We start from the raw sequence: 11,393 nt of genomic DNA on the forward strand, positions 1-11,393 counted from the left end.
GGGTATTAGAAGAATCGACAATGATGCTGATTATTTTGAGTTTATTGAAGATGGTTACATGGCTAAGAACGAGCTAATAATGAATGTCTACATTGACCACCAAAAAGAACCTATTTTCGACTGGGCCAATAAAAAGACGTTAACAGGTGATGAGGTTTCTGAGTTGGTAGAAGATGATGATAAATTCAAATTTCTTAAATATTTTGATATTTATACATATATTTATTTTATTTCTTATTTAGTTATTTATTTATTTGTAAATTAGCCCATCTCAAAACTAGTGTTTTACTAAAAAAAAAAATTATTTTTTTAGGTTTTTAAACTACATTTTCATTTTTGGCGTATTTCCTCCTTTCTCGCGACCTTGCCCATTCGGCGGCCTAGGGTTTTGTATTTTCAAACTACAGCAGTTTTGCCTATAAAATCAAATCATCTGCTCAGATCTACTTCAGCAGTATAGTTTTAGGGTTTTAGTCTTACATATATCAACACCAGACTTCTTTCAAAAAACGAATTGGCTGAAGAAGAGGCTCGCTCTAAATCAGATATACAGTCGTCTAGTGTTGCAGTTCAACATTTGTCTATCTTTTGTCAATCGCTGTCTCGCATTTTATGCCTCCCCACATGGAGTTAAAATGATTTATGTTTAGATTTTGTTGTTTGATTTTGTTTCTGTTGAGTTTTTATCTTGAAATCTTACAGTGATGATTAAATACACAGCTTTAAGCCAGTTCTGCTTCTGAGAATTCATGATTGATAGAGCTGTTGTTTACTCTGAGTTTATAGTTTAAAAGACTTTTTTTTAGAGAAAAAAATTTAAAGATTTGTATGCCGATGATGATTTAATCCAAATGTATGAGATGCTGTGGATCCAAGACCTTGTTTTACAGGGAGAACCACTTGGTGAAGCTGTATTTCAAACGATAATACCGGATTTAACTGAGGTTCTATGTATTTTATCAACTAATCTTTCTTTTTAACTGATTTCGAATTTTATCCCATGAAAGTTTGCTACAATTTATTGAGTTTAAACTATACTCTTGCCATTAAATATATTATGGGTTTGGAGTCTGAAAAAACTCATAGAGCAATGTGCTGTCTATCAGCTTCTTCTTTCGTAGCATTAACGAGATTGGAGTTAAATAACAGCACTAGAATTTCTCATGTTCGATCGTCTATTTTTGGTCAAGTTAATTTTTATATTTTTTTTTTCATAAACCCTTAAATCGTTTTCGTAATATTTTGCAGTGTATTGTAGTTTCGGATGTTTTGGATGAAATATGCAAAGCGTATTGTTTCTATATTTTTATCATGCGTTTCTTGTGATTATGGTTTTGGTTCATTTTATTGGGGCTATGCTTAGATCCAACATCTAAAACAAATCAATGATCATAAGAAAAGGGTTTTTCTGCCAACATTACAATTGCCTTTCATTCAGACTGAAATAAAATTTCTAAATAATTTTTCTGTAATTATTTGATAAAGATGTTTTTTAATATGCAAAGCTCAATCGGAAAACTAAATGAAAATTCAGAATTAATTCAAAATTCTAACTTTATTCACAACTATCAGAATTCAGAAAACAAGTAACCAAATGAACAAGCTTCATTCCTAACTAATTTGTTCTTGGATCATGTAATCAAAAAAGCTCCAAGCTTTCACTGCTTGATGTGACGTAGTTTCAGATTGAAATAAGAGCTTGCAAATCAAAATTACCATTCATGGTTTAAGGGATCGAGGAGGGATGCTGAAGTTGAGGTTTTTTAAAACACAAAACATAGTTTACCGATTTGAAAAAATACGTATATTTTTTTAGGGTTTAATTGACTTTGTTGTAGGAATAAAATAAGAAATTAGAAGTTTAGAGGGTGTTTAAGATTACTTTTTAACCTTTTGTGAATTTTTTTTTGTTGAAAGACTTTTTGTAAAAGGAATTTTATAAAATGTGTTTAGATTATTTTTTGAGGAGCAAAAATTAAAAGTCATTTTAAAAAATGTTTTTTTTAACTTTTATCTGTAAAATAATTAAAAATAACATGTTTACATATTTATACTGATTTACTATTTTATATGTATTATTTTTTTTACACATTATAATTTTGTTAACATTTTATTAGAAAATATAAAATAAAAATTCTTTTAAAAGTTTTCTAATATTATTTTATTGGTTAATGATAATATTAAAATTACTTTCATATAAACCGTAAAAAATTCATAAAAAATATGAAAGATAATGTCATATGACATTCCCTACAATGTGATTATATCTCGTGCAATAATATTTTGTATCATTGCCATGTAAAATTTCACTAATTTCATCATTTTTATTTACATTTGTAAGTGATTTCACCACTCTTTCACATGTCTTTTGTCTAGCCATTTTTTTTCTTCTTATCTAAAAATTATTTGCAGAAGAACTTTTCCCCAAACAAACTAAACTGAAGATATAATATTTTCTAGGGATATATATAGTAAAGTTTCAATATTTTTATCGATTTGACAAGAAAGTTTTATATTTTATTTTTTTGACAGTAAAGTCCAAATTACCGACAATTTTTGACACTTACCATCTTTTTCCGGTTAGCCGGTAATTAAGACTTTTTTGTTAAAAAAATAAAGTTTAGGACTTTCTTGTCAAATCATCAATTAGGACTTTACTATCAAAAAAATAAAGTTTAAGATTTTTTTGTCAAATCGTTGAAAATATTGGGATTTAGGACTTTAGTGTATATATAATTTTTTTTTGTTAGAAATTTAATGATATGAAACCTTCACTAATCTGTCAGATTCTATTAAAATCCTTAACATTTGCTTCTTGTTAAATCGTTATTTCCGGTTGTGTTGGTTTTTTCATCCCCAAAATGGAGAAATAAGAAACCGAAAAAAACGTAATTGCCCTTCTTTCCCTTTTCCACATTTACACTATTTTGACTATGCATGTGTTGTTTGTGTTTGTATAATGCCAGGGCAATTTTGTTTTTTTAGGTTTCTAATTTCTCAATTTTTAAGACTGGAAAAAACCAACACAATCCTGGTTCTTTCTTTCTTGATTATTTCAATTTTTTTCAATGTCGGTTTGTTGAGATTAGAAAAACGATTTAACAAAAAACAAATGTAAAAGATTTCAATAGGATCTAACTGATTAGAAAAGGTTTCAATAACTATTATGCTTAAAGAGTATCATACCATTAAATTTCTACCCCAAAAAAAATATATACACTAAAGTCCCAATATTTTCAACGATTTGACAAAAAAAGTCATAAACTTTATTTTTTTTAAAGTAAAAGTCCTAATTGACGATTTGACAAGAAAGTCCTAAACTTTATTTTGTTGACAAAAAAGTCATAATTACCGGCTAACCGGGGAAAAAGGGTAAAAGTGTCAAAAATTGCCGGTAATTTGAACTTTACTGTCAAAAAAATAAAGTTTAGGACTTTCTTGTCAAATCGATGAAAATATTAGGACTTTACTGGATATATCCCTAATTTCTACCATCCAATTTCACTTATAATTGTCATAAACTTTACTTGCTCATATTGGCTTGCGACTGGAATATGGTTTTAGTTTAGGATTGATAAGTCCAAAATTTGAATCTATTGAGCTTAAAATAATGTATCCATCACTATCTTTTCTATGTTATATATCTACTTTCTGTCTTTCTCAAGCTTTTGGGCTTTTGGCTTCTTTTGTCACAGTTGTTTTTATCAAATCCTACATATAGTAATTAGATTAAAATCAAAAAAGAATATAATGCATATACATTTGTTGTGTTCGACACAACAAATGTAAAAAATACTTCAACCATATAGTAATTAGATTAAAATCAAAAAAGAATATAATGCATATACATTTGTTGTGTTCGACACAACAAATGTAAAAAATACTTCAACCATGGCACATATTTAGATCCCTAAAACTAACCTCCATCTTTAAATTAATCAACAAGCAGAAAGAGCTATACAATTACAAACAAACTACACAAGTGTACCAATACATAACAAGGAACTGGAAGCCATGTTTGCTATTTGGATATTCAAATTTTCAAAGGGTATCTTCATTTTGTAAAACATTTCTATACCACTATTTCTTGTTTTTTTTTTTCTTTCTTATGATGTACCCAAGAGAAGGAAAATCAAACAAATGACCAGTTGACAAACATGAAGGCTATACAATGAGGGGTATCATTGTCATTTAACACCTTCCATGCCACTACACGTTCATACGACACGGGTCTCCCCATACTTGACAAGCATACACCCCCAGGAAGACAACCATAACCCTAAACAAAAAAAATTGTTATTAGCATTTTCTATAAAACAAATTTTCATCAAAAATTATTAAATAGTAGTAAAATGTGTAACCTGTTGCAGAATCAGTGGGAGCTCTGAAAAAACATTCTTCCTTCCATTTTCATCAAAAATCTTGTCCAATGAAACATCTTGAAGTGAAACTAACGTTGTCTCCAGCATATCAAGCCCCGCTTGATTGGCAAAAGTGAAAACTGGCAAAGTCTGCAAAATCATAATATTTTTTTTTTTCTTATTAGGATATTAAACTATGAAAATCACAAAATATTTTTCTTGCATTTAACTATTTTGTAAAACATTTTACAAATTAAAAAACAATAAACAAGAAAATAAAGTATCAAAGTAATATACCTTCACAGAGCAACATGTTATGGCATCCGAGTGATTCCAAAGTGTTTTAAGAACAGATTCGCTTCGTTCATCAACACTTTTAAAAAGCTCCTCACCTAAAAAGCAACTGTCGACAAAAAAACAATAAGAAACTTTAAAAAACGGGCAAAATGAAATAATTAGCATCATTTTACTACTTTGTTTTTTTTTACCCAAAAAAAAAAAAAGTTAATATTTGATACCTATAACTTTGTTGGATCCAATGAGTGAGTGTGTGAGCTTCAGGGTTACCCTGTAAACTCGGAGACCCAAAAGGAGAAGGTGAAAGAGCCAAAGCGACTCTTTGAACTGATGATATAATGCTGCGTACATATTGTCTAGCCATGGCTGAAATGTTTTCTTGAAGATGAATCTCAAAACCAAACTGAAACGCGATTGTCATAACTGACTTTGTGGGCCCCGCCTGATTGGAAGCTCTTTGATTCCGGGGTGGGCCCACCCCCACCTCCAGTGTTGATGCCAGGTCACGTGTTGGATTTTGAGTCTGTTGTATAAATCATAAAGTTTTAATGGAAAGTGACTAAATTGATAAAGTAGATAAAGTACGAGGGCGTTTCTGTATTTTTTGTTCCCTATTTATTAAACACGCAGATGAGAAGGGTGAAACTTTTACCAGTTTATTATTAATTGGAATAATACGAAAACCAGATGGAAGGAGAGGGGCGTCATCGGTAAATGAGGCGTCAATTGGGGCAAAAACAAGTTCTGCGGAGGTTCCGATTGCATTCTCATCAACTCCATTGCAAAGCTAATAAAACAAAACACAAGCATTTGATTTTGATTAGGTCAACAACAAATCATTTGACCTTAGTCAAATTTGGTCAACCAAAATGTTTACTTAAAAAGAAATCCTGAAACACGGCATACCTGCAGAAAGAAGATGTCACCAGGTGACATCATCATGTTGTCTTGATAATGGCCCATGTTTTCAAGCTTAACCACTTCCATGAACTGCATCTTAAAAAAATTAAGCCTTGGAAATTGGAATTTATGCTAGCATAAGAAAACGAATCACCAAAGCATTGAGTCAACTTGCCTCTTCGTGCTCAAGGGTATGAGCCAATGGAAGAATAACTTGACTACCGAAGCTTCCATTTCTAGCCATAGGCAAGCTTGTGGGACCCGCTTTCACTGAAGCAGCAGAGTATGCATCCATACTGCTATCCGCCCATTCAGATCGATATTCTCTTAAAAATCTCATAAGTATCGCAGGAGCCACATCCTACGTACCAAAAATATCAACAAATTCATTTTATATTTTATGTTTTTTTTTTTTTTAAATCGAAATTTTAGGTTCGTTTTAGTTTTTAGGGTTTCATTATTACTTGCAATAACATCGAGGCTTTAGCACATAACACTGCGTTGCTGACCACCGGAATCCCATGGGCGGCATACATCTGATTCGCACCCGTCGCCTTTGCCGGAGCCAAGTTTACAAAAACGGTGACGTCATCAACGCCGTCACTTTCCGTCACCGACCATCCCTCGTCCGCGAAACCATTCACGGCTTCATTAAAACCTCTGTTAAAAGTCAAAAAAATAAAAATAATTTTTTTTTACGGTTTCTACCCTTCAAAACAAAAACGTTTACACTTTCTACCCTCGAATTCCAAAAAAAAAACAGACCTGCTCATTCTCTGGCCAAGTGCACGAAGAGCAGCTGGTCTTCTTCCCCAACTTGTGACTGTTGGCTGAGAAATCTCTTGTGAAATTTGCCTTAAATGACTAAACGCCTGCATTTAAACCAAAAAATAGATTCAATACCTACATTTTAGGAACTAGGGTTTATCATGTACTTTATTGCATTTAATCCCTCAAAGATATGATCCTACCGCAAATGTCGTCCTTTGAGCAAGTAAAGTGGATGACTCGTATAAAGGGCGCAAAACTTCAGGAACACTCCATGGCTACATGTTACATAACAAAACAAGTTAATTTCAAAGTTTCATTGAAGTAAGTGATTGATTTGTATTGAAATGAAATGTCGACATTTTTTGTTTGTTTCTTTTGCAAATTTTGGATACATAAGGTAGAAGTAAGTTTCCGCTTTTGATGATACCTCTAAATCAACATGATCAACTATGTGAATTATGGAGCCACCACCTTCACATGGTCTTATTAAATAACCACTTGGCAGCATTTCTGCTCTTACAAAATGAGGGACAGGTGGCATACTAGGACCATTCTGAGTGTTGTTCAATGATCTTTCACAAATCTGAAATCAAAATAACATTAGTTTTCTTGAAATCAAATTACAAAATATTAGATTTAAAAAAAAAAGATTATAATGAAACATACCACTAGGCTACCATCCTCCATAGGAGACGTATACCGTAGTAACCAGAAGTCACGAGCTGGTGCTAAAGTAGTAGGTGCATAAAGCTATAAAAGAAAAAGAAAAAATAAATATAAGAAAGTCAAATTTCATTATGGGTTGACTTATCGACATCTTTTTTGTCCATTTTCTTACATTTCATATGTAATTAATGTATTAGATATGATCAACAGAAATCCCTTATTATTACTTTTTGGAGGTTGTAAACACTTGAGCATAGTTTGGGTGCCTTTTATACCCTTTTCCCCATTCTTCTTGAGCTAACTTTTTTTTTTGATAAATTACATATTAGTAATAAAATATATGGCAAAAAAAAAAAAGCACTTGTACTATCGCCATTTTATCAGTTTAAGCACCCAACTTTTTTTCTTTTTGGAAAAATTGATGAAATGGTGAAAGTACATTGCACTTTTTTGCATTTCACCCTAAACTATAACCCAAATTGACCCATTTTCTTACATGGGTTGACCCATTTATGCATAATTTGACTTGTATTGAAGAAATTCTTCAAACCTGCATATAAAGCAGCTCGATTGTCCCATTATTTGCTGTTGAAAGCACATTAAGAGTATCAACTGCCCTGCAGTCACGAAACCAGGATGACCAATCTTTAAGGATTTCAGCAACCTGAAACAAAAAGATCAAGACTTTTGACTATTTGAGTCAACCAAATTGTTTTTTGACTTCAAAATCGACATGGGTCTTTTAATTTTTTTCAAGAAAGTTTCAGATACCAAATTAATCTTTTTGAAGAACAGCATGAAAAGAAGAAGAAAAAAAAAGGGTTTCAACTTGTTGCAAGAGTATCGATTTTTGGATATGATTAGTATGGTCAAAGTCAAACACAAAAGTCAAAGCAAGAAACTTACTCGTGTGGGTTCAAGACCAATAAGACCACAAGCTCTTGATGCAACACCCGAGCAACCATGAGAAATAGCAATGATTCCAATGGAATCCGGACCAGGCTACACAAATTAACAAGATTATATTTATAGATAAAAGAAGATATTAAATATTAATATATAAATATAAGCTAGTTACAAAAATATTTCATTTCTAAAGTTACATTTATAATCTTTCTTTATTTCGGAAATCATCTAAATCTTGCATGACAACACGATTGAAAATGGAAGAAAAATTATGGAACACCTTTTCTCATGAAACGTTTTCCATTTTGGAATCTCACTAAATATGCATTTTTCTTGATTAGAAGGAATTTATGAACTCGTTTTGGGTAAAGAAAGTTCCTTTTTTGCAATTATTCAAAGACCAAACAAGAACATTTGACTCATTTATCTAAAACTAGGTTGATTTAGGCTATATCTGCTAAAAAATTTAGTTAAAAGTGAAAGTCAAATGGGCTCTATATTGTTAATATAGAACAATAGAAGTAGATTATTCTTGTAGTAATATAGTTTTTGGATTAGTATTTAATACATTAGTTATTTAAAACTCATATAATTAAAAAAACCAAATGTTGCAAACTTCAGGGGCACTCGAGGTGGGAATGTGGGGATAGTGAGTGAAATGATGAGATTCTAATGTGCTTTAGAAGGTTACCACCTTTCTTTGACATTATTTTAAATTAATGGATTAGAAGATAATATTAATTAATCCTTAATGGAATGATGATTAAATTAATTTAAAAAAAAAAAAAAAAGTGACAAAACAAAACCTTCATCCCAGGCATTTGGACCCATTCCACTGCTGTCCCAGTTGCCTTTGATAGAAACTCTGTTAAAGTCTCCTCAGCAATCGACAAAAGCCTACAAAATATACCAAAAAAATAAAAAATAAAAACAAAAATGGTACAAAAAGTAAAGCATAAAGTACAACTAACCCTGCAGGACTTGCATCCTTTGGTGGATGCTGAGGTGTCAAGTGGTGTTGCCCGCTTGTCACCACTGACTCACAACTCGTGTCTGTGGTGGCAAGTGTCACCTATAAAAAAAGTATGATTTTAACACCAAATTGATCTGTTACCTTTTGACTTAATACAGAAAAAACGACTTAATAGAGAAAGTCAGTGAAATGAGGTAATTTTTTATGAAAAAGAAAATGTTGAAAGTGGAATCTTTATTACATTTTGAGTTTGTTGACGAAAGTAGCTGTTTTCATACACCAAATGAGAAACTTGTTTTTGTAATCGATCATTCTCCTCCATTAATAACTTATTCATTGCTGTTAGTTTCCTGTTAACAGCTTGTAGTCTTGATGCCTCCTTCCTCTGCTTCTCCCTACATCTGTATGCACCATAAGGGTATATGAGTAATTTTATCCTACCATAAACATTAGATGATTGTTTTTGTTGTAGACTTGTAGTTGGTATCAAACTTGTTATTTGACTCTAAATAGTCAAAGAAAGAATCATGGGTAGGTAAATCACAATATATTTCCTATTTTATCCATTTTGCATAAAAAAAAAATGGGACCCACCTTCTTCTTTGTATGTATTATAGGGTTAAATGCATATTTATGCAACAAAGTTTCACCTTTTTCCCAATTTATGTTGGATTTTCAGACTAAATATGCATCATCGTCAACAAATTGGCATATGTAGTGTATGATTGTTGATTCTAACACGACACAAGGTCCACAAAAATCAAGAATTGTACATAAAAAAAAAAAACGAAGTTTTATAAATTAGAATGATACCTTCGATTTTGAAACCAAACTTTGATTTGCTTTGGCTCGATGTTGGATAAAATTGGGCACTCACGAATGAGTTGTTGTCTACGAAGGGAGCTTGGTTTTGGGCAATCGTGATATAATCTTTCTAAAGCTTCAACTTGTTCGGGTGTGTATCGAACATATTTTCCATTATCCATTCCCAAATTGTCATCTTTAGAGGGCGAAGATATTGTCATCATGATTCTAGAATCAAAATCCCAAAATTTAATGTGTAAAAAAAGAAAACTTTTTTGATAATTCAAGCACCCTTTGTCTTAAATTGAATATTCAAGCATCTAAGCATGAAATCGGAAGTCTAAACTGAAAGCCCATGTCAATCAAGATTCAAGAATCACCCATAAAATCAAAATCCCATCTCACTTTTTCAAGAAAATTCAAGGGTTACTCTGATTTCCATCTAGAATCTCCATAAAATCAAGATTGCAACTCAATTTTCCAAGAAAATTCAAGAACTAGAAAACTACACATGAAAACACTTGATTTCCACGGAGAATCTTCATAATATCAAGATTTTTTAAATCAAATTTCCAACAAATTTCAAGGAGTAGAAAATCTCACATGAAAAGCACTCAGATTTCCATCTAGAAACTCCACAAAATCAACATTTTAACTCAAGTTTCCAAGAACAATCAAGAACTAGAAAACCGAGATGGAAAGACACTTAATTTCAATCAAGAATCTGACTACTGTAGAAACTTTTAAAGAAAATGAGAACCCTAAATGAAAGAATTATCTGGGGTTGTTGAGCATACATATCAACTATGAGGAGCAAAAGCAAAAAAACATGTGTAGAGTAATGATTAAAGCAAAAAAACATTCGTCACATCTCATGAATAAAAATATACATATATCTATATATAAACACATGTATATGTATAGAAACATAAAGTAAAGATAAGTGTTGAGCATTTGGTGGAGCTTGTGTCTGAAGCTAATACAGATTTTCCAAAATGCTTATTGACCAAGCAATGGTATGATAGAGAGAGATTACTATTACAAAAATCATAATTAATTACAAGCACCTTGTTTTGATGTGCAACGTTGTCGTTTACGCTTGTTCTTGTCTACTTTCTTAATCAATTTCCCTCACAACCACGCAGCTCCAAGCACGAAATGCAAATCTTCCATTATCGGATCACTCGAGATTTATAAAAACCAAGCAAAAGTATGATAATTTAAAAGAAACCCAAGTTGTGGTTTCGATAAAATCTTTTTGGGTATGTGAAATTGTGTGTGTATGGAGGGAGGATTTTGAAGGGCTGAGAAGGTGTTAAAGGGGAACCCCAAATAGGAGACAAGAGGAGACCATTTTTGGATTATCATTCCATTTGGCGCTGTTGCTTTTCTTTCTTTTTCTTGCTTTCTTTCCAGTTTCTACCACACAAAGAAACAGATAGTGGATGTTTATTTTATTTGGTTTGGCAATTGGCAGTGGCACTTTCAACAAGATGGACTTCTGCTGATTTTAAGTTGCTTTGGTCTCTTTTCTTTTCTTACCCAATTTGTCCTAAAGAAAAAAGGAAAAGGGAATGATGCCTCATGGAAATGTTTGAACTTTGAATATCTTGTCAATAAAATTTACCCTTTTTTATGTCATTAATCACCTGTATCACATCACCGTTTATAGGTTATACGTCTTCTAAATCTCAAAAAGTTTGAACTATAAGGCT

General features: G+C 31.8%; 1 protein-coding gene and 3 non-coding genes across 5 annotated transcripts; 3 read left to right on the forward strand and 1 right to left on the reverse strand.

Annotated features, from left to right (window-relative positions):
- The first annotated feature begins 693 nt into the window (after positions 1 to 693).
- On the forward strand, positions 694 to 784 carry LOC111908048 (small nucleolar RNA Z223). Its single transcript, XR_002855743.1, has one exon. It is a non-coding gene; the product is annotated as a small nucleolar RNA Z223 (small nucleolar RNA).
- A 46-nt stretch (positions 785 to 830) lies between these two features.
- On the forward strand, positions 831 to 946 carry LOC111908049 (small nucleolar RNA Z278). The gene has a single exon (XR_002855744.1). It is a non-coding gene; the product is annotated as a small nucleolar RNA Z278 (small nucleolar RNA).
- Positions 947 to 1,049: 103 nt separating this feature from the next.
- On the forward strand, positions 1,050 to 1,159 carry LOC111908050 (small nucleolar RNA snoR97). Its single transcript, XR_002855745.1, has one exon. It is a non-coding gene; the product is annotated as a small nucleolar RNA snoR97 (small nucleolar RNA).
- Positions 1,160 to 3,901: 2,742 nt separating this feature from the next.
- Positions 3,902 to 11,175, reverse strand: LOC111908008 (homeobox-leucine zipper protein ATHB-8). Of its 2 annotated transcripts, XM_023903815.3 has the most exons (19): positions 10,746 to 11,175; positions 9,688 to 9,906; positions 9,116 to 9,275; positions 8,873 to 8,973; positions 8,708 to 8,798; positions 7,902 to 7,997; positions 7,546 to 7,659; positions 6,996 to 7,079; positions 6,757 to 6,912; positions 6,530 to 6,604; positions 6,324 to 6,430; positions 6,023 to 6,218; positions 5,734 to 5,919; positions 5,565 to 5,648; positions 5,311 to 5,445; positions 4,880 to 5,181; positions 4,659 to 4,764; positions 4,362 to 4,511; positions 3,902 to 4,279 (listed from the first exon to the last, which is right to left on the reverse strand). In XM_023903815.3, exons 2-19 carry the CDS (start codon positions 9,900 to 9,902, stop codon positions 4,133 to 4,135), a joined length of 2,505 nt encoding a protein of 834 aa, XP_023759583.1. In that variant the 5' UTR covers positions 9,903 to 9,906; positions 10,746 to 11,175; the 3' UTR covers positions 3,902 to 4,132. The 2 variants fall into 2 exon arrangements, with proteins under 2 accessions (XP_023759583.1, XP_042758407.1); XM_042902473.2 differs by lacking the exon at positions 10,746 to 11,175 and having other exon boundaries at positions 9,688 to 10,691.
- Positions 11,176 to 11,393: the final 218 nt, after the last annotated feature.

The sequence above is a fragment of the Lactuca sativa genome, chromosome 5, assembly GCF_002870075.4.
Source record: "Lactuca sativa cultivar Salinas chromosome 5, Lsat_Salinas_v11, whole genome shotgun sequence".
Lineage (NCBI taxonomy): Eukaryota > Viridiplantae > Streptophyta > Magnoliopsida > Asterales > Asteraceae > Lactuca > Lactuca sativa.

Coding starts and splice junctions, on each gene's coding strand:
- LOC111908008 (XM_023903815.3), bottom strand. CDS start 9,902: ATGATGACAATATCTTCGCCCTCTAAAGATGACAATTTGGGAATGGAT. Junction 6,605..6,756: donor TTGATCATGTTGATTTAGAG/GTATCATCAAAA, acceptor TGTAACATGTAG/CCATGGAGTGTTCCTGAAGT. Junction 5,446..5,564: donor GTGACATCTTCTTTCTGCAG/GTATGCCGTGTT, acceptor TTGTTTTATTAG/CTTTGCAATGGAGTTGATGA.